This window comes from Hyalella azteca, unplaced genomic scaffold (genome assembly GCF_000764305.2).
Source record: "Hyalella azteca isolate HAZT.00-mixed unplaced genomic scaffold, Hazt_2.0.2 contig14808, whole genome shotgun sequence".
In the NCBI taxonomy this organism is placed as follows: domain Eukaryota; kingdom Metazoa; phylum Arthropoda; class Malacostraca; order Amphipoda; family Hyalellidae; genus Hyalella; species Hyalella azteca.
This window is the reverse complement of record NW_025944682.1, coordinates 220,474-243,948: the sequence shown is the minus strand read 5'-3', so window position 1 is coordinate 243,948 and position 23,475 is coordinate 220,474. Positions and strand designations below refer to the sequence as shown.

General features: G+C 37.6%; 2 protein-coding genes across 3 annotated transcripts; one reads left to right on the top strand and one right to left on the bottom strand.

The window, feature by feature from the left end:
- The first annotated feature begins 1,707 nt into the window (after positions 1-1,707).
- LOC108670778 (pantothenate kinase 3-like) lies at positions 1,708-13,936 on the top strand. 2 transcript variants are annotated; one of them, XM_047884191.1, is made up of 11 exons: positions 1,708-1,974; positions 2,223-2,330; positions 3,184-3,234; positions 4,733-4,914; positions 5,411-5,584; positions 5,947-6,114; positions 7,168-7,267; positions 8,016-8,169; positions 10,545-10,680; positions 10,970-11,083; positions 11,312-13,936. In XM_047884191.1, exons 1-11 carry the CDS (start codon positions 1,761-1,763, stop codon positions 11,525-11,527), a joined length of 1,617 nt encoding a protein of 538 aa, XP_047740147.1. In that variant the 5' UTR covers positions 1,708-1,760; the 3' UTR covers positions 11,528-13,936. The 2 variants fall into 2 exon arrangements, with proteins under 2 accessions (XP_047740147.1, XP_018013760.1); XM_018158271.2 differs by lacking the exon at positions 3,184-3,234.
- On the bottom strand, positions 13,934-23,097 carry LOC108670779. Its single transcript, XM_018158273.2, has 3 exons — positions 22,962-23,097; positions 14,434-14,679; positions 13,934-14,171 (listed from the first exon to the last, which is right to left on the bottom strand). The coding sequence occupies exons 1-3, from the start codon at positions 22,962-22,964 to the stop codon at positions 13,995-13,997; spliced, it is 426 nt and encodes a 141-aa protein (XP_018013762.1). The 5' UTR covers positions 22,965-23,097; the 3' UTR covers positions 13,934-13,994.
- Positions 23,098-23,475: the final 378 nt, after the last annotated feature.

Below are 23,475 nucleotides of genomic sequence, written 5' to 3'. Positions count from 1 at the left end.
TTGAGCGTTCATAATCTTCCTGGCGTATAGATGAGTAGACCAAAGTGCCACTCAAGTTCTATTTGTTTAAAAGGTAAACAAAGAAATAACCAATTCTTCAAGTTGTTTTTTATTGTAATCATTCCTTAATTGAGTAAATTAAAGTGCTACAAGTAATGTTCTCACAATAAAGAATATATAGCCGTTAGTTCTTCACACTTTCTCAACGTAAGGACAAAACGAGTGTCACTGTTCCTTGTTGTGTGTTGCGTGCTGGTGCTCGATGATTATCTGTTAAAATAATTGTCATCTGTCGAAACTCGTCACAGCCATGCGGAAGCGTCTAAGTCGTACTGGTGGTAACGCTCTCATTAAACCTGGCGTGTTGTTTAAAGCTTGATGCGTAGTTAGTGATTACGAATCTCTTGGTCATTTTCCCCGTTGGTGCAACGAATTACATCTTTCACTCAAGTTTATCGTCCTCCGTGATAAGGACCAGGAGTGATTTGTGTCATGCCAACCAACTTCGCGTGTCTCCTTCACTTGTTGCTAGTCCGCGATCGCGCGCCTTACAACGAGGAGGTTCGGGCCGGCTCGTGTTGATGACACATTACGCTGCAAGTTACCGTCGGGGTTACATGGACCGTCTTATATTGGAATATGCGCTGCGTTTCACACGTCTCTACCGATGCGTAGATCGGTACAAATTTCTTACTAATATCTACTTGTCAATAACTCTCCTCCCTGTCAAATCAAATTGAAATGATACCTTCCCGGTCGAAGTTGCGTATGATTTTGAAGTCTAACTGACTAGAGACGCAGCATCTATCACAAGAGAGCGCAGTGGAAGAAGTTATGCGCGCCTCTCGAGGAAGATAAACATCGAACGATGTAACACTTGACTGTCATATCTGCGTTTGACTTTCACTTTTCCTCTCTAATATGTTAGGACAATTCTGATTGCTCAACGCATTAAGTTGTTTTTCCATCGACGGTTCTGATACCCACGTACTCTTCCTATAACATTTTAATGGTGGCTTTACTTAACTATAACTTTTTTATTTTACTTTTCCCCCTGTCTTCTCCATAACCGTTATTAAATGTTTTGTTTTATCCGTTCCTATAACTGTTAAGCGAAGGCTTTTATTAACTATAACTTATTTTTATTTTACTTCTCCTGTCTTCTCTATCACCATTATTAAATATTTTGTTTTATCCGTTAACCTATAAAATTACGGCGTCTTTGAAACGTGTTCGTTCCCGAGTATTGCATGTCACTCATTCAATTAGGAAGATTTTGCACTGAATAATATGAAATAACTTCCTTATTCAGTCTTTTATATATTGTGATATATAAAATATAATAACGCTATATAAACGCTTGCAATTGGTTCATTATGCTTTTATACTGGAGATTATGGCTCAAAGATTAGTTTCTCCATAAAAGTGTTAACAGTTTTCTAGGTATTTCATTGCATGCAGATATTGAAATGCATTTGACGTTATGGACAGAAGTTCAAAATAGTCCAACACTCAACGCAATGTTTATTGTTTTGTTCGCATCAATAATGCGAGTTTACTGATTATTTATTTTTCTCAATCAACTTGACGAGAAAAGAAAGATTTTATTCCAAGGGTGCCTCATATTTTCAACATAGGTATGAGCATTATTTAATTTTATTTTTGTATTCAATTTAATCAATACCTTGTGTTCATAATAGAAGTAATTGTACCAGAACTTGGAGCCATCGCCTGCTTTATGTTTAACTATAAGGTTGTTGATGTGCAGCAGTGAGGTTATTGACTTTGAGCGTCAGTTAGCAGGAAGTTTCGTGCAGCAATTGAATAGCGTGCGGCAGACGCAGTGCTGGCATATTATGCCTGTAGGAGATGCATCTTCTCTGCTGAGAGCCTCTGAAGATGGAGATGGAGCAGCGGCTGAGTCGGACCAGCGGCACACAAACGATGCCGGCACTCGCGACAAGATGACGGCCGGTAAGTTGGTTTCTAACGCTTCTAAACGCCAGTAAACGCTTGTATACCCTTGTAAATTCTTGTAAACGCTTGTGAACGCTATTAAACCCTTCTAAACGCTAGTAAACCCTTGTAATCTCTTGTAAATGACAACGATCATTAGAATGTTAATCACGGCGGGGGCGTACAATATTATGAATAACACTGCCCTTCTTAATGGAATGACAACGATCATTAGAATGTCAATCACGACGTTGTGTATGTGACAGGAACTTCTAATGGCACCGTTGGTCCACCAGACGTCGGCGCGACCTCTACGCTAACAAATGGCTTCTCTGTGGCGCCCTTGAATGGAGAGGCTGAGAGCGCTGGTCCAGGTAAGAGTTGCTTAATTTAATTAATAAATGCTAATCATATTCCCTAATTCTCTCATGCTCATCATCCCTAACAAAATTTAGATTCGCCCCAGCTTCTGATACTCCAAATCAGAAGCTGCCACGTCTGTAAATTTTCATTGGGGTAAGGCTGTTGCTGCATACCGTATATGATTTCTTCAACTTCTTGTTTGACTTTACTTCCTTATACGACTGTTGTGTATACAACTATTGCACTATTGATATGTTGCCTTTCCTCCATCTTTGCTTCTGTTGCATTATTCATTTCTCTTCATTTTGCCATGATTCCTCAGCCATCTCTATTAATGTGCAACTCTTCGTTCTCTGCCGTGATTTTCCAAGTTTCATGTGTTGCGTTCTTCCAGCTTCTATCATATACCGCACTTTTATCTTTCTTGTATTCCTTTCACCAGGCTTTAATCACCCGCTGCTTTCCTGCATGCTTCTCTCTCTGTTCTCTTCCTTACTCTTTCTTGCACTGCTCTCTTCCCTCTTTTCCGTCGTGCTGCTCTCCCTCTTTTCCGTCGTGCTGCTCTCCTCCCTCTTTTTCGTTGTGCTGCTCTCCTCCCTCTTTTCCGTCGTGCTGCTCTCCTCCCTCTTTTTCGTGCTGCTCTCCTCCCTCTTTTCCGTCGTGCTGCTCTCCTCCCTCTTTTTCGTGCTGCTCTCCTCCCTCTTTTTCGTCGTGCTGCTCTCCTCCCTCTTTTTCGTCGTGCTGCTCTCCTCCTTTTTCGTGCTGCTCTCCTCCCTCTTTTTCGTGCTGCTCTCCTCCCTCTTTTTCGTGCTGCTCTCCTCCCTCTTTTTCGTGCTGCTCTCCTCCAGCCTCCTCCTGCTGCAGGTGCTGCAGGAGCTACTGCAGCAGGAGGTCTCTTGGACTGCTCTACACCGCGTGAGTGAGCTTACTTTCATGAACGCCTCTCTGATATTTCGTCTCATCTCTTTTAACTCTTCTTTTAACTATGAAATATGTGTACTTTTTTGATAATTTTTATTTGTTTTAATGTTCTGTTCAGCGCTCGCAGTTTTGGCTTGCGTAACTTCCTCCAGCACGCAGCTTATCTTTCATGAACTCCTCTGATATTCCATCTCATCTCTTTTAACTATGAAATATGTGTGCTGTTTTATCATTTTCATTTATTTCAGTGTTCAGTTTTCGATTCTTTAGGCGATTTTGTGTGGGCTTTCTTTGCTATGATTTACTTGTATTATCATACTCTTTCTATGCATCTGAATTCACTAATAAGTTCGTTGTTTTACTTAATAATAAATTTCATGCAGAGTGTTCATGCGATGCGCTCGCCTAGAAACAGATTTGTAATATCATTTTTTAAATCGCTAACAATGAAATCGTCGATAAAAACCAGGAATGCTTCAAAATTTACATCCTTTGGACCTCCTGGTATGTCTTATTGTGTAGTGTCTACTCGCTCTAATCTCCCGCTTACTCCACTCACTTCTACTTGCACTCCAGTACAACAGATTGAACTAATAGTATTTCCTGTTTGCAGAAAATATTTGTATTATTATATTATTTGAAGTATTATTATATTTTGTGAACTAATAGTATTTCTTCTGACACGAATGAAGGACTATTGTAAAAAATTCTCGGTGTTATTCATTGTTGGGAAGAATTGTTTATTCGAGGACACCAAGGCTGTCGTTTGTGAATTGAAGACGACATTGATTGTTGGGAAGAATTGTTTATTCGAGGACACCAATTGAAGTCGACATTGTCCGAGCCTTGAACTGCCTTGTCATTACATTGAATTAGTGGCATTCTTGACATGACTTCCTGCGAGAACAGAATTTTATTGCGAGGCGGCGCTTTGAATAATGACCTTGCTGAACAGGGCCCTTATTCAAATATTTAGTCGCTGCTGCCTAAACTTTCTGCGTTGCATTGATGTTATCACTTGTTTAATAAGCAAGACTAGTATGTAATAACTTGAATGGAGAATTGTCTTCGGTTTCCTTGACCGTCAGTCACTAACTGACTAAATTGGTGGGCAGTAACGTTAGTAACTTGTGCTTGTGTGCAAATTGCATCAAGCTAAGCATGACGCACGATCTCAACGGGATGACAAGCTTTCAGGGTTGAGTCATTGTGAATAACAGCACGAAATTTATTGTACATCTTCATTTCTGGCAGATGCTTTGGTGATTATGTACACAACGTGTTGATATTATTTATATCAGTATTTGGCCGTCTTAGATCTAAGCACCTACTATTAATTGTAAATAATTGATATGCATGTACAGTACGGTATTAGTCAAGAGTATGCTTTGCGCTATGTTTTTACCGTTTCGCGTTTGTTTTATTTTGGTCACAAATGAGGTGTTGAAACAATGACGTGTTACCATTTGTTGATGCTTGGTATGATGAGCAGCGATGCCGTGGTTCGGCATGGACATCGGAGGTACGCTCACCAAGCTCGTGTATTTCGAGCCCACGGACGGCCAGAGCGCTGCAGAGGCAGACCAGGAGCAGGAGACGCTCACCAACATCAGGAAATATCTCAAGAGCAACTGTGCTTATGGCGACACCGGGCGCAGGGACGAGCATCTACAGGTGAAAGGACTTGTTTTTGGATCTTACGTGGACAAGGCACGAAAAGTATAAGAATCGGCGACAGGTCACTTCAGCGCCGACATCACTATGTTATGTTTTGTTAATGCCTTACGTAATAATTGACGTTACGAGTTGCTAGTCACAATATATTTAATATCGCTTTATAAATCTACGAGCAAATACATCGCCAATTGATGTGATTGCATTATTTGACCGAGAAACATGGGCCCATTGTTTTCAACTTTCGATCAATTATTTCGTTGGCTACCTAATGCTAGTCTAGTCTTCCCTGAAGTTTGTAATGCATAATCTCAACTCGTAGAATCCTATGCTATCTCTAGTAATCTGTCGAGCTCAGATACATGCATCTAAGAATATGATTTTTGCTACATTTCTTAAATTAGGCTGATAAGCAATCTGTAGAAATTCATATATCAAATACTTTTATCAAAGCTTTAATTTGACGCCCATTGATAAAAGTAATGTGTATTGCAAGATGGACAACGTGCGAATGGGCAAGCGGTCGGGGACTCTACACTTCATCAGGTTCCCCACATCAGAGATGCCCGCGTTCCTCGAGCTCGCCAAGAGCAAGGGCATGGCCACCCTCGCCTCGACCATCTGTGCTACGGGGGGCGGCGCGTACAAGTTCGAGCAAGACTTCCGCAGGGTCAGTGGTACATCCTCTAGTGCAGTGGTCCCATCAGATATACATCCTCTAGTGCAGTGGTCCCATCAGATATACATCCTCTAGTGCAGTGGTCCCATCAGATATACATCCTCTAGCAAATAAGTCTAGTGGAACAGCATATTAGGCTCGTGGTTAATTGTAACTCTTTATCTTGCTAAAAGTTGATTTAGCTCTTATTTAACGAATTTCTAGATCTTTAGCATCGTCAAAATTGTTATTTATTATTTCAGTCTACAGAAATAATTTTACTATACAAGTTTCTCATGCAAATTAATGTCTTTATTCATCATTATTGAAAGAAAATATTGTAAAAACACCATTACAATTGTATGATTTTTTAGGTGGTCAACCTTCAGCTGCATAAATTCGACGAACTTGACTGCATGATCCACGGCATCGAACACGTCGAGGATCAGAATCCTACAGAGTGCTACTACTTCGCCAACCCCGGCGACCAGAGCGACTACACCACGTGCCCTTACGACTTCTCTGATCCTTACCCCTTCCTGGTGCGTCCATGTCACTCGATATGCTACCCTTCGTATCTCTGCTACCCTTCGTATCTCTGCTACCCTTCGTATCTCTGCTACCTTTCGTATCTCTGCTACCCCATATCTCTGCTACTCTCCGTTGCATATCTCTGCTACTCTCCATAGCATGTCTCTGTTACTCTCCGTAGCATGTCTCTGCTACTCTCCGTAGCATGTCTCTGCTACTCTTCGTAGCATATCTCTGCTACTCTTCGTAGCATATCTCTGCTGCTCTTCGTAGCATATCTCTGCTGCTCTTTGTAGCATATCTCTGCTGCTCTTTGTAGCTTATCATCATTTACTATTGCTTTATCCACCGTTAATTTCAATTTTTTGACTGCTTGTAGTTCAATTTTATTTTTACGAACGTTCAATTATGGGCTCAGGTTTTGTTAGTGATTGCATCTTGTTAAATTTTATCTATATAATAACTATAATATAAATAAAACTCCGCTATAGGCTAAGATTATGTCACTAATGTGATTGCTTGCCGTCCGTCGATATGCACTTGAGTTTCTCAATAATAGATTTATAAGCAGATGCTGCTGCCAGCTGATGTACAATTAGAGGTTTTGATGAAATCAGATTATATCGTATTGCTTGGAGTATTGAGGAGCTCTCTAAATCACTTGTATAGTACTTGTATGTGGATTAATTGCAAATATTTTATTTTGATGGACTCTAGAGCTTATGTGTTTAATAATTAATTGACTTGATTATGTCTTTGAACTACCTAGTGAAAACCTGCCGTCCGTAAAACGTACGAGGTTATGCCAAATGCGGTGAATCATTTCGTAGTCACCTTTTGGCCAAAATAATTTCTTGTATGTTAGTTTGAAGAAGTTATTGCATATGTTCTCGGCGGCGAATCATTTCGTATTCACCTTTTGGTCAAAATAATTTCTTGTATGCTTGTTTAAATAATTTTATTGCATATGTTCTCGGCGGCGAATCTTTTCGTTTTTAATTTTTGGTCAAAGTCATTTTTTGTATGCTAGTTTAAAGAATTTATATCACAACTTCTGGACGCAGGTCGTGAATATCGGGTCAGGAGTGAGCATCCTTGCGGTGGAGGGCCCCGACAACTACCGCCGTGTGACCGGCACTTCCCTGGGGGGTGGAACCTTTTTAGGTGCGTCTTACATTGAACATTTGTGTTGAAGCTTCATCTATTATTAATATAAGGTGGTAATATCAATGGGAAGTTTTGCATAAATGCTCGTGGGAAATTGAATGTAAATAGCGACCGTGGACTGTCAGAGGGGCAAGTGTTTTTTACCACTTTAAAAATTCGATTTAGGATGACAGAATGCGGATGAAAAATCCTTTAAATTTGTATGCGTGATGGTTCCTCGGCTGCTGTTTGATGAGACGGCGCTCGCCTTACATAAAGAACGCAACTCGTTCTTACTCAGGTTTTAGGTGTAAGGTGTTGTGGTATTGTCGGCGGTCTTCAAAATCCGGGCATTTCGGTGCAAATTGGTGGTTGTTGTGGTTCACCGGTGTTTCCTACCTCAAAAATACCGCGATTCGCATGACGGAATCACTCTAGTTTGGGGAGAATTGAGTTCCTCGGTGAGATGTCACCCTGTCTGAGGGCTGCCAAGTCTGCTGAGGTCGGCAATATATTTATTAATTCCATTTTATGGATTTTTGTTTATGTTAGTTTTGAATGTCTTTTTCTTCGTCTCAGCTCTATGTTATTCAATCTAGGTTCTTAAATTTAGTTTAATTACAATGTAGGCAGGCAGTGTACTTCCGTGTTGCATCGTCAGCCATTAAAGATTTCGTCACACTTTTTCATACCTTCCTCTGAAATTTTTGATTGTTTTGTGAATTATTACGTGAGGAATAATTTTCTTTGACGTTATTTTGAGCAGGTCTGTGCTGCTTGCTGACGGGATGCGAGAGCTTCGAAGAGGCTATAGCCCTGGCTGCTCACGGCAACAGCCACAACGTGGACAAGCTCGTCAAGGACATCTACGGCGGCGACTACACGCGCTTCGGCCTAAGCGGTGACATCGTCGCCAGCAGGTCTGCTTCACTGCAGTGGTTATATTTTCAGGGGCCATACTTTCAAAACTCGCTAAGTGAACGTAAGGACTTACGGTCTATTTTCTTGTCTATGATTGGTGAATTTGGCTTAAAAGGCCGTCAATGATTGGCTGATAGACTTACGATCTCTTAACTTTTTTTGAAAGTATAGGCCCAGAAGAGGATGGTAATGTTCTCACTTTAGGTTTATTTCACTCTTTGTTATCGAGCTACATGAAAATTTAGTCCGGCGTTGCAATAGCAGCTCGCACAAGTCGAACTGCAGTGTGAGAAGGGGTTTTGAAATGTTGAACTACGCTCTCTACAAGCGTTCTTCAGAATATTTGCCGTCGCGAATCGCTTTACGTTTACAACCCCTGGCAAAAATTATGGAATCGCCGGCCTCGGAGGATGTTCATTCAGTTGTTTAACTTAGTAGAAAAAAGCAGATCACAGACATGAAACAAAACTAAAGTAATTTCAAATGGCAATTTTCTGGCTTTAAGAAACGCTATAAGAAATCAAGAAAAAAAATTGTGCAGTCAGTAACGGTTATTTTTTTTAGACCAAGCAGAGGGAAAAAATATGGAATCACTCAATTCTGAGGAAAAAATTATGGAATCATGAAAAACAAAAAAACGCTCCAACACATCACTAGTATTTTGTTGCACCACCTCAGGCTTTTATAACAGCTTGCAGCCTCTGAAGCATGGACTTAATGAGTGGCAAACAGTACTCTTCATCAATCTGCCTCCAACATTCTCTGATTGCTGTTGCCAGATCAGCTTTGCAGGTTGGAGCCTTGTCATGGACCATTTTCTTCAACTTCCACCAAAGATTTTCAATTGGATTAAGATCCGGACTATTTGCAGGCCATGACATTTACCTTTTGTGTCTTTTTTCAAGGAATGTTTTCACAGTTTTTGCTCTATGGCAAGATGCATTATCATCTTGAAAAATGATTTCATCATCCCCAAACATCTTTTCAATTGATGGGATAAGAAAAGTGTCCAAAATATCAACGTAAACTTGTGCATTTATTGAAGATGTAATGACAGCATCTCCTCAGTGCCTTTACCTGACATGCAGCCCCATATCATCAATGACTGTGGAAATTTGCATCTTCTCTTAAGGCAGTCATCTTTGTAAACCTAATTGGAACAGCACCAAACAAAATTTCCAGCATCATCACTTTGCCCAATGCAGATTCGAGATTCCTCACTGAATATGACTTTCATCCAGTCATCCACAGTCCACGATTGCTTTTCCTTGGCCCATTGTAACCTTGTTTTTTCTCTTTTGGTGTTAATGATGGCTTTCGTTTAGCTTTCTGTATGTAAATCCCATTTCCTTTAGGCGGTTTCTTACAGTTCGGTCACAGACGTTAACTCCAGTTTCCTCCCATTCGTTCCTCATTTGTTTTGTTGTGCATTTTCGGTTATTGAGACATATTGCTTTAAGTTTTCTGTCTTGACGCTCTGATGTCTTCCTTGGTTTACCAGTATGTTTGCCTTTAACAACCTTCCCATGTTGTTTGTATTTGGTCCAGATTTTAGACACAGCTGACTGTGAACAACCAACATCTTTTGCAACATTGCGTGATGATTTTCCCTCTTTTAAGAGTTTGATAATCCTCTGCTTTGTTTCAATTGACATCTCTCGTTTTGGAGCCGTGATTCATGTCAGTCCACTTGGTGCAGCAGCTCTCCAAGTTATGATCACTCCTTTGTAGATGCTGACTAACGAGCAGATCTAATTTGATGCAGGTGTTAGTTTTGGGGATGAAAATTTACAGGGTGATTCCATAATTTTTTCCTCAGAATTGAGTGATTCCATATTTTTTTCCCTCTGCTTGGTCTAAAAAAATATCCGTTACTGACTGCACAATTTTTTTTCTTGATTTCTTATAGTGTTTCTTAAAGCCAGAAAGTTGCCATTTGAAATTACTTTAGTTTTGTGGCATGTCTGTGATCTGCTTTTTTTCTACTAAGTTAAACAACTGAATGAAGATCCTCCGAGGCCGGCGATTCTATAATTTTTGCCAGGGGTTGTAGAAAACTTAAGCAATTTTATCTTTATATTATGATGATTGCCTGCTTGTTGTTCAATTTTATTTTTACGAATATATTTTATTATTCCGCCCATTTAAATTAGAAACAGAGACGATGATGTTAACTATTGACCGTATAGTCTAAACTGTTGACCACTGACAATGGGCTCTAGGAATATTAGCAGGATAAAGGAATGCTATGTCAAATCTTGCCATATTTTGATCTGCATGTAGGATGAACTTTTAATAAGGCTAGGTCTACTTTAGTGTGGAAACATGTTAAGGAATGTACATTTTGCATGCATCGTAACGGCCATCATTTCAGTTTCGGCCACATGAACGTGAGTGAGAAGCGAGGAAAGGTGTCGAGGTCAGATTTAGCGCACGCCACGCTCGTCACCATCACGAACAACATTGGCTCCATTGCCATGATGGTCGCCAATAGCCACAATATCGGCAAAGTGAGTCTTAAATCATTATTTATTTCGTTTGCATTTCGAGTCGTAAACATGTTATAGTTATATGATGTAATCATTATTTCGTTTGCATTTCGAGTCGTAAACATGTTATATGATGTGTTGTACAATTTTTAAAGCCTCGCGTTCCTTGCACTGAGTGTAATATTTGATTTCAAAGAAGCATCAATCACATGAAAATGAGTAAATTAGGTTGAAAGGTTATTAGTTTTTCTCATCATGGTATTACCATCAGTGTAGTAATAGAGATGAAACAAGATTAATATTGTTCCAGGTATTATTTGTGGGCAACTTCCTGCGTGTCAATCAGATCTCAATGCAACTACTTGCGTACGCCATGAACTTCTGGTCCGATGGGAAACTGAAAGCAATCTTCCTGCAACACGAGGTGTGTTGCTCAGTGCTGCAGCAAGATATTCCTTCTTTTTACGACACAAATCGATACGTTCTAAACTAGTTTAAGCCGAATTATTGTTGGACAGTGTTGTCTATATTGGCAATCCTCTTCATGCTACGGTAATTTGTTCTTAGATTACTGAAAGAATGTTTCAAAATTGTTGTGTTTTTCAATATTGATGATTTTCGTTATTGTGTTCTCATCTCCCTGCGTTCTCAGGGCTATTTTGGTGCCGTTGGCTGTCTGCTTGAGCTGCTGAGGTCAGGTGACGGAGCTGAAGACAAGAAGTCCACCGAGAGTAAGAAATCAAGCGAGGAAAAGACAGATGCGGAAAGATGTCCGCCCGCTCCAGATGCCAAGAGCAAACCTGTCATCGACCGCGGCAGCTCAGCGTCTTCCGAGTGCTCTTCGTGCGGTAGAAGCACGGAGCGTTAAGCAGGGAGTCTATACAAATGTATTATACTTTGGTGATAAGGAACGACAACATCATACATTGTTCGGTGGTAAGAAACGACAACCTCATACATTGTTCGGTGGTAAGAAACGACAACCTCATACATTGTTCACTGCTGTATGCATCACTGTATTGTCATTCAATGGGGAATATTTTGGAATCATTTTTTTTTTACTTTTCGGGTTTTATTTTATGCCACGTAGCCGTGACTTCAACAATGAACAGCTCCGAATTTTCCTTCAGTAGTATTCTAAGATCTAAATACAGGTCTAATATTTTTCTACCAGTTATGGCATCAGCCAAACTATGTATACAGAAGTGTTACCAATATTCTTCGGATGCCAATATACTTGTACTTAAATTTGGGCTGTTAATTTTTGACTCGTTACTTCAAGAAGTGCACTTTTGCCATCATGAATCAGTTAAAAAATCTAAGGAGCATTTGTGTGAAGCATGAGAACTATTTGAAGAATCTTTGTGAAATTATAATACGTGAACCAATATTAGTGAGATTCAATTATGTGAAAACATTTTTGTAAAATTCGACTATGTGAACCAATTTTTTGTAGGATTTAACTGTGTGAACCCATGTTTGCGAAATTCGGCTATGGGAATCAATATTTCGAATGGCGTTTCCTCGCCATTTTTCCGTTGTTATTCAGCGTTACGTTATGATGGCGATAGATATTGCTCTTGTTGTGGATTTGACATTGCTTTTTAGCATCTGTGCACATATTTATTAGAACCTTGAGAAGGTATTATTGGCGTTATGTTTAATCCTGAATTATAAGGTTGCTGTGATGCCAGAAAAAGATGAATCGATCACCACATATATCTTCTGAGTACATTTCTTCTATGTTGCTGAAAAACATTTATCAACATTCGTTTATAAATGAATTTATAAACTTCCGAGTTTATAAAATGAATTTATAAACTAAAGGCTTGATCCATGCCTTGAGCGTGGGTGCAACCTGAAAAATGTATCGTCGATAAAAAAACTTTTTTCTAATGTAGAAAAATCTTACTCAGCGGTTGAACAACACGTTTACGCTTTTCTTTTGAGTTATGTTGAATGTCTCAATAAGATTGCAGGTTGTCTGACATAAATTCTTGTAGAATTTTGGATGAACTGAGGGCTTCTTGCACCAAAAATAGTATTAAGAATACAGTGTGTGTCTGGGCACTGGAAGAGGGTTCATATAGATGCATTTATAACCTTAAATAGATATTTAGTCGTTTATGACGTCTTGAATGCTTTATTTTACTACTGCCGTTTGATCAGTTATTTTTTACAGTTTGTGCGATCATCCTTTTTTCTCCACTTCACCCTAATTCAAATTTATAAGCTCAGCTTTCAACAGAGAGCTTATTTTCATCGTGATGGTATATAGGAAAATTGTATTGTAAATTAATGTTGCTAAAAAATTTGTGGCCCAATTATAAACTGAATTAAAAATATTTAAAGCGAAATCTTTAATTAGGACGAAAATTAGTTGCTAATTGAAATTTCACTTTTATACCATCGTCGTCCTGTGTAGTGTCATAAGTGTTCGTATGAAATCCGCACTTGTTTTATTTAAGGGATATACACATTTACGTTGACGATAATCAGTAGCTAGTTGTTGATTTATGGTATTCTTAGGCGTTGATTAGTGTTACTATTGGATTATCTTATAAAGAGTAAACGAGAGTGTGGGATGCATGGTTGTGTTAAGAGGCTTGTGTCATGGCGTCACTCAGCTTGGACATGAATGGGTTGGTCTTGCAATAGAGGGAACTACTGAAGCCAGACTACAGCGGATTCACTTCACTAAGTGAATTTGATTTAGTGCCACCAAGGTGTTGATGATAAAATTGTTAAAATTACATGAATACTCTGCAGCAAAATATATATAGTTTAAAATTGTTTGTAATGAACTGATTTCGCTGCATGATTTCAAGTAAGTTGTGAAGTGAAACTTCTGCAACAAAACCGTTAGGTGTATGGGACAAGTTGTAAAATTATGAAAACAATGCGGAACTGCATGCATGATTGACACAGTCCCGGCGAACTCTTGAACAAGGTATTAGATTTTAGTCTGCTATGATTAAAAATAATGTATAATAGGCGACATGTTGAACAGTCTTCGCTTTCATTACAGCAGTGATGTGTTGTCATGTGGTTAAGTATATATGAGGCTCTCTTAGTTACACATCATTTGACGATTCACGTTGAGTGTTAAATGTAGGCTTTAGCCGTACAACACAGTTGGAATCGTAAAGTATTTTTTTTTGTGAAGCCAATCGTTATAGTTCTTGAAATTATCTACAGTGAATTGCTTCCACGACTGACTGGCAGAGGTTCCATTGACACTAAAGTTTATATTTTATTAAAGTAAAACTGAACACGATGTTGGAATTTTATTGAATCCTTGTGGTAAGCTATATTAATAATGAAATTCTAATGCATTAGAATTTTCCCGTAAGCGCTCGTTCCATGAGCTCGTGAGGGGACCTTTGAGAGAACACGTCCAGGGCGAGGGTGTCTGAGAAGTCGATCTCGACGTCGCGTGCTGTGAGAGCGTCGTGCATGGCGTTCGAGCGCGGCAGCACGCCGTTCAAGTGACCAATGCCCGCGAAGCCGGCCTGTGCAGTTCAAATTTTGAAACTTTCGAATACATAAAAGATCATAGTAGTACCAAATCTTCACATTGGGTCAAATGCAATGAAGCTGATACAAGTACATTTTCACATATTCTAACCAAACAAATTGATGGATATTTGCACAAAAAAAACAGATGTTTGAACAAAAATAACTTGGTATCATACATGGCAATTATTATGCACTATAGGGGTAAACTACATTAGGATTTATCCAATTAAAAAAAACTTGTATAAAATAACTTACTGCAGCTCTCTCATGTCGTCGATGCATTGCAAATCCAAGACCAAAAGTACGAGTTGCCATTTGGAGCTCGAGTTTTTCTTGTCTCTCCTGATAAGTGCGTTCAGAAGATTCAACAGGATGCATTTTTCTAGTTGTCATAGGAGCTCTCAGCATCAAACTGTCAGCCCCTACGCTCGGACCATTGGTTGAGCCATAGTCAAACTCTTGGCTAGAAACAGCCAGGGCAGAATTTTGGGAGCAGAGTGCCTGTACAGAACACTCACATTTAGTAATTCAATAGTGCAAACTTCTTTGCTGAAATGAAATACTGGCAAAAATAATTAGGAAATAAACTATCATAAATTTAATCGTAAAATTAAAAAAAATACTCTTAAGAAAGTTCAGCATTAGTATTTTACTAAAAACATCCACTTTCATTTCTGCGATATGAGGCTATTCTGAATTTCTTAGTCACATTAAATAGATATGGGATCTAAATAAGAAGTTGTGCACCAGTAAAAATGTGGCTGAGAGTTTTTACTACAAATAAGAAAAAATATTGTACAAATGCACATGGCCATACAAAAAGCAAGTCTTTCTTCTTCTTTTAGTAGGTATCAATCAATGGTGTTGGTACTGTAATTTAGAGAGGAAAATAACTGCTAGATTCATAAATTATAAAAGTTTGGGTCAATGAAAATGCCTACAAGTTAACTAGGAATTTAAAAGCAAAGAAAATACCACAAAAATTCACCATATCTTTATAAGAGAAAACATTTTGGAGTCCAGCTCCATCGTCAGTTCATAACACAAAATTCTGTTCAGAAAAAATTCAGTCCGAGAAACACAAATAAATCAATTAGTAAAGTAAAATGCACTGTCGGGTTTCTAAATGGAAAATAAATAAATAAGACATGAAAATAATGCTAGTAAATAGCCTATCTATTTACTATTTCAAGAGGAAAGGAGCTAAAAGCAGCATTCAGACTAGGCTTCTGTTTGAATATATACAGGGATTCCAAAATTCGTCGATCACTAACACCAGATGCAGAAGCTAGAATTTTGAAATCACTATCAGTGTTGCACTGCTTGGCATGAACACATATAGCAGAATAAGGTGGATGTGAAAGTAGGTTCCCCGTTCTATAACTCCTGCCCTTATGCTCAGCCAGCCTAGTATAGAAATTACATGCCATCATACCAACGTTTGCCTATGCGCACTGCACACAACTATATCTGTAAATTAGTGATGATCGCATAAGAACAGGTAGGGTATCCTTATACCTGAAAAACGAGCTGATTCTAAAATTGTTAACCAGCAACACATGAAGATGAAGATTTACATCCGGAAGATATTTAGCAAATAAAACTTTTAATTCCTTTGACATAGTCTCAGATGTGGGTCCAAAGTAGGGAAAAGAACAGTAAACAACTTTGCTATTGTCACACTTGGGAACGACTGCAGTATATTGCTTGGACATAAACTTTTTAGTTTGGGTGAACACCAGGTGTGATGGAAAGCCATTTTGTGAAAAGATATTGCGCAACAATTCAAATTCCAAGTGCATGGCTAGGAAAGTAGAACAAATGCAAAAGCCGTGGTTTATCAATGTTTGGACCCCATTTAACTTCAAACGAAAGGAGCAAAAGCTAAAAATGCTGGTGCTTAAGCCGGTAAATGTTGATTTTCTAAAAACAGAAGTTTGGAAACGGCCATTAGATTTGGTAATTTTGCAATCAAGGAAAGACAAGCTATTGTCTGATTCCAGCTACATGGTGAATTTGATAGAGTTATGTTGGAGATTAAGATAGTCAAAGAAAAGGCCCACATGAGAGGGGTGCTTAAAAATCAAAAAAGTTGTAGTAAAGTTGTGTTTTACTTTGTAAAAAGTGAAAATCATCAACATATCAGTTATAAAAAATTGGCTTAAAATCAAGAGGGCAATTGGCCAACCATGTAGCCTCATGAAAACACATGAATATATTGGCAAAGGTAGGGCCAAGTGGAAGTCCTATGCCCAAACTGTCGATTTGTCTGGAAAACTTGCCAGCAAATACAAAAATTGAGCTTAGCACAGATAATTCAAGGAGAGATTTGAAAAAATTGTGTTTAAAACCCATGACAAGGTCATTGACATCTTTAAACAATGAATTGAGACAAATATCAATGGTTTCAGAAAGAGGTATATTAGTAAATATAAATAGATAAAGATATATTAAATTAAATTTAATATATTATATATTAAAGTATATTAGTAAATAGTTCTTCATGTTCTGCATTTAATGTTGCCAAAGATTTTTGAATAAATTGAACATCAAAAATGCAATAATTTCAAACCAAATGTTTCAGCAAGATCTTCTGAAGGCATAACTTTTGCCACTGAGCACTGAGGCATCACCAGACACCAATGATCTTCAGACATTCAGTAACTTTCTGCACCCTGGCAAGTTAATTTGAAATAGGTATTGGGCAAAGTTTCCCAACATTGCAGATGAAATGGGATATTTTTTTGTATTTTGTAATGAAAATAATGGAGATAGGCCATAGATGATAGAAATGTATAAAATTACCCAGATTCATGGGCATTTTGTCTAATTCATGGGTGGATTCTTCCTAACATCCCACTTTGGGTAGCTTTGGTCAAATAGGCCCACTTAGTTTTAGGCTTTTGTTGAAGCAGAATAGAATTCTAAAATTTACAGTTCATATATTATTCTCGATACACCTAGACCAGTTTTTCGATACAACATAATTTGAGTCAAAAAATAAACTTCTTATAGGCTTAAACACGTATAGGTAAAGGTATGCAAAGTTTCTATAAAGTAATCACTTGAAAATGTTGCATGTCTGCAGCTTTCACTCAACAATTAAAATTATAAAAAGTACTAGTTTGTTAAAGATTTGTCTCTTAATATGACAGCAAAGAACTAAACTTCATAACGTAATTAGCTACATGATGCACACACTAAACATGCAATTCATGGGAGCGAGACAACATAGAACAACGAAGGCAGGCCCCCGGCATGCAAATGACAGAAACGAATGACGATCGTGGCAGCGGCAGCACGATGCATAACGTTCATATGCTCAATGCAAGAGAATGATTGATTATGATATTTCTGATAGAGGTTTGAAATATTTTTGGAAGCCTAAAACGTGAACAAATTATTTCATTACTCTGACATGGTTGATTTCAAAATAAATATTTTAATGCAAATTCATGAAAAGCATTTAAAATATATTGAATGAGGTTCATTTATATCTATAGGTGGGAGTAAACAATTACGAATTGATTTATTATCCTTTAAATAAGAATCTTTGCATTGAAACATCTATATGATGTGTCTACCACAATATTTGTACAGTGGTATCAAGAGTCATAGCCGTCAACCGATCATTGGATGGCCTCAAATATGTAGCATCGTTCTACCTATTAGGCTATTATGGTCAGTAGAGCCTAAATAAACTCCATTTATCGAATGGACATAAAGCTTATATCAAGCTTTCCTGGTAGTAGTAATGGAGTCCAATTAATCATTCGTATACTCAGTGCAAGAGAATGAATAATTATGTTGTTTCTGATCAAACGAACGAAAACTTTTTCTGTTTCTGATCAAACGGACAAAAATTTCTGATCAAACAAACAAAACCTTTTGATCAAACGAACGAAAACTTCTGATCAAACGAACGAAAACTTCTGATCTAACGAACAAAAACTTCTGATCAAATGAACGAAAACAAACTTTTTGAAGATAATTCTGAAATCGTAACGTCTATTGAATTCTAATACCGATCGTTAATTTTAGCATCGTATTTCCAAAAATCAAGTATTGCATTTCTTTTAATTGAAAAACATTTTTTTACATCAAAAACAGTGCTTTTTTTTCTTGCAGCTCCTCACGAATGACAAATGACGATCTCACGTGTATTCAAGAAAAGTTTCTGAAATAGTAGGAACATTTTCATTATCATTCTGAAATAGAAGCATCATTTCTGTTCTTATACCTATACAAACAGGATCAATAAAATACCTATCAAATCCATCCAATGTCATTCAATTTGTGATTTATGAATGACAGTTTTACTTTCATTCCTATGATGCTCATTTTTACCAGTTGAAGCTGTAGAATTAAATTTAAAAATTAATTAAAATTAAATTTTACTAAATCAAATTTTATTATTTAATACACTAGATGGTGCATGCTGTAGAATTAAATTCTATTAGAAAAATGTTGAATTAAAAATCTGATTATATTTTTTAAATTAAAAATTAATTTTTATTGAATTAAATTGTATTATTAATGCACTATGGTACATGCTCTATGTTTTATATAATGAAATAGTTTCCCATTTTAAATAACGTACAATTTCTAAAAGACACAAAACGTTCGAAAACTCGGGATGGCAGACAAAATCATTCGGAATTAAAAGTGAATTTAATAAGATAAATTCAACATAATAGGGCAAAAAATTAAAAAAATTCAAATCTGGAACGCATAAATGGGTTTTTATAATTTAAAAAAGTTTCAATCATTTAAATCTCAGAATGGAATGTGAATCAAATCTATTTATTGTGAAATCATACTAGACGCAACCAAAACAAAAGCACGTGTGACACCATCTTCTCATACGTAAACATAGAATGCTCGATGTGAATGTATGCAGTGAAAAAACGGCAGTTTATCTCATAATTTTGTGTGATATCAAATACTTTTTTGGTATTGTCCAATCATGAGAATTTTTTGCAAGTGTGGATGTGTTTTTTAACACGTTTTTCTTAGCTTAGCTTCACGTTTGTTTGTTTGTTGTTAACATTGACAACAAAAGTTAGCCCACTTCTGATTGCTTTAGAGATCTGAAATTCAGCATGCAGGCTATTTTCACCTAACAATTTCAGATACAATCATAAAAACTAGCAATTAGAGACCTAAATTAGCTTAATTGAGTAAAGTATATATAAATATTATATATATAGTGTGACGTGCGGGCGCTGACGTTATAGACCAGCAGGCGCTTATGCTGCGTATCATCGATACATACGTCAGGGCAAGTAAATTGGCTCGCAACAACGTTTTTCATGTGTGGCAACGGACTAAAAAGGAGAAAATAAAATACTTAAAAAAACTTTTTTAAAAAACACGTTTTTCTTGTGGACTAAAAAGTAGAAAATAAATTGTGGCTCGCCCCAAAAAACGTGGGTCGGGCACCATCAAATTTCCAAAATTCGTGTGTTGTGTGCTTTTTGCTTTAATCATAAATCTGCCCGACACACGTTTTTTGGAGCGAGCCACAATTTTTTTTTCTACTTTTTAGTCCACAAGAAAAACGTGGTTTTTTAAAAAGTTTTTTTAAGTATTTTATTTTTATTTTAGAACGTATTCATTGCAAAAACTTGTCCGCTAGCCTACAGATAAATGACTAGTTAAGTTGTTGAGGCGTTGCCAACACGGGATTGGATGTCAAACCACGCGCGATTTCAGAAGTGTAGCAGTTTCTAATGCAATCAGTTTATCAATTTTCACTGCAGTGGAAGGTGGTGTAACATGGTATGGTAGGTATGTGCACAAAAAATTTTTTCCTTTGATCGTAATGAAAATTACACCACTGAAAAGAGAAAAAAATTTAGAAAAATATCATATAAGTATGAGTGAAGTAGGTCAAAAAATGAAAAAGATATGAATTTTTCCTTTTTTCAATTTCACCCCAAAAATGGACCAACTTCTGTCACTTTTTTTTGGAAAAACTATCATTTGTAGGTTTCCTATGAGCCAGTTTCAAAGTTTTTAGTACCATTGGAAAGCTCATGTTGTAGGCTATCTATTCTAACTAGAATAAAACATTTTGGTTGAGACTTTGACTGCAGGTGGCCAGGTGGGTGGGGGAAATGGGTGCAACTGCTAGATATGAATGCTATAACTTTACTTAAAGGCAGAATTGGAAGGAATAAATTTCAGTTTCATGGTCTTGGCACCATAATTGAGCTTAAAAATATGAAATTAAATAGAATACACAAATAAAATTTACTAGTAATAATAATAAGTTTTATTAATATTAAATTTAATTCTTAACTAATTATAATAAATATTAGTGAATATTGATATTAATAATAATATTAACTACTGATCATCATCATGTCACATCTCATCTTGTGCCTTGTCTCATCTTGTCTCATGCCTCGTCACATCTCGTCTTGTGCCTTGTCTCATCTCGTCTCGTGCCTCATCTCATCTCGTCTTGTGCCTCATCTCATCTCGTCTTGTGCCTCGTCTCATCTTGTCTCATGCCTCATCTCATCTCATCTCGTGCCTTGTCTCATCTTGTCTCATGCCTCATCTCGTCTCGTGCGAGTCGTGCCTTGTCTCATCTCGTCTCATGCCTTATCTCATCTCGTCTCGTGCCTCATCTCATCTTGTCTCATGCCTCATCTCATCTCGTCTCGTGCCTTGTCTCATCTTGTCTCGTCTCATCTCGTGCCTCATCTCATCTCGTCTCATCTCATCTCGTCTCATGCCTCGTCTCATCTCATCTCATGCCTCGTCTCATCTCATCTCGTGCCTTGTCTCATCTCGTCTCGTGCCTTGTCTCATCTCGTCTTGTGTCTCATTTCGTGCCTCGTCTCATCTTGTCTCGTGCCTCGTCACATCTCGTCTCGTGTCTCGTCTCATCTCGTCTTGTGCATTGTCTCATCTCATCTCGTCTTGTGCCTCATCTCATGCCTTGTCTTGTGTCTCATTTCCTCATCTCATGTCCAATCTCACGTCTCGTCTCATGCTTGTCTCCTCATCTCATGCCTTGTCTCATGTCTTGTCTCACGTCTCATCTCACATCTCGTATCATGTCCAATCTCATATGTCTTGGCTCGTGTCTCATCTCCTCGTCTCATGTCTTGTCTCGCGTCTCATCTCACATCTCGTCTCATATCTTGTCTCATGTACTCTCTCATGTCTTGTCTCATGTCTCATCTCATAGAATAGAATAGAAGTGTCGGCGTTGAAGACATAGGCCCATGGCCTGTTGCCAATTCTTGAACTTTTCGTGACTTGATTCACAAGGGATCCGGCCTTTGGAACCCGATCTTTCCATAACTGACGATTGATTGAGATCATAGTGACAAAGCAGAGAGTTTTTTAGACTCTCCCTCAAGTTCATTTTTGAGTCCTATAAGTAGACCAGTAAAGTATCATGGATACCAGCATTATCATACTTAAGAAGGAATTTAAAAGCAAAGAAAACGCCAAGAAAATTCACCATATCGATATTGAAAACGTTTCGGAGTCCAGCTCCATCATCAGTTCGACTAAACTATGTTGTTCATAACTAGTCCTGTTTATTTCGATATAATGTTAGGTCTTGTTTAGGTTTTATGTCTGTCTTTGGATTTTGACTTTTAAAGAGATTTTATTCATTTGTAGTTTAGTCGAACTGATGATGGAGCTGGACTTTGAAACGTTTTCAATATCGATATGGTGAATTTTCTTGGCGTTTTCTTTGCTTTTAAATTCCTTGTGAACTTGCGATATAAGCAGACTAATGATATAAGTACTTACATACTTAAGAAATTGGTTTAAATCTTGAGTTTAGGGAAAATTAAAAATGAACTGATTCCAAAAAAAGCTCTGGTTTGCCACTTTGATTGAGATAGCTGCTGGACTTATTGCCTGCTCCGTAATTTGCTAGGTATTTTAAGACTGAACATATACTCCTGCATAGCTTCGTCTAGTCTGTTTTTGAAGATATTCATACTCGAGCTCATGTCTCAGTCTCGGCAGTACTTCAGGACCAGCATACCTCACTGACTCACGACTGAACTGAACGTAAACAGCCCGACAGGACATGGTAGAAAAACTGTCCGAATGGCTGCAAAGCTCTGAAATTTTGAGAGCATGCTCTAAAAACTATCATCTTGATTTCAAATTATCTTTCATTAATTTCAAAATACGATATCCATGTTTACTTCTCGCCCAAATGTTACCTCTTGCACATCCCAGCTAAGCAGGTACTTGATAGACATTTCTTGAAAAAAAATGATGTCATAGTTCAAGTTTTTTTAGTTCGTTTCCAAACAAAAGTCAATCAGATTAAGCTAACATTTTGGCCGGACTTTCAAAATAAAATACCTTACATGCGCCAATGCGGAAAGTGACTGTCCGCCATTTTGCCAGCATTGTTTACGTTCGAGCGTACTTTGTGCACATACCTAGGTAGGGTAGGTTTTTCAATACAGTTTCTCATGTTAACATGAGAATATAAGTTGAAGATTTTAAAAAGTCACCTGTAAATTAGGTTTTTACTTTCTATTTTGGAAAAATTATGCCAATATTCTGGATAAGGAAAGTTCTAGTCATAGCCTATATCAGGAAGTTCAAAGTGGATATTTTTTAGGCCAACTTAGTCACCCACATTACGCATACACAATGCTGAATCAGTGAATGCACACCCATTTTCAGCAAAGTGAAATTACTAAACTATAACATATATTAATTTAGTTGCTAGTCTCTCAGGTACTGAGGTACATGGCAGTCATTGAAAAAAATGAAGTAATACTTACCATAGTAGCAGTTGGACCTACACTGATTTCCACAGGCCACAGCAGAAGAGCACGGTTGGGTATTATTTATCTTTCAGGTAACAGTTCACCAGTGACTGTCTTCTTCTTCTTGTTTGATGATTACTGGAGCTTTGGAGACCACCAGTGACTGGCAACAAAACACTCTGATTAAAGTCGGAGAAACTTTATCTCCTGACTTGCGGATTTCGGATTCTCATAATCTCGAACTTTGATTTCACTTGCAAATAAGTATATCTCAATTGTGATATTTGAAAAATTATATGAATGCTTATATATTTAACTTTTTTGCTTATAAATATGGGATCGGCGATAAAATTAAGAACTTATAACACGATATAAAAAACAAAAATTGCACATATTGATATAAAACAGTCACATGCAAAAAGTAGTCTGAACACGAAGGCACAGAGCGTTCAATTGTGGCTTTGCTAATTTCGATACCGAATGTCACAAAGTAACTGAATGCAAATAAAGTCACTAGCCTATCTATCAA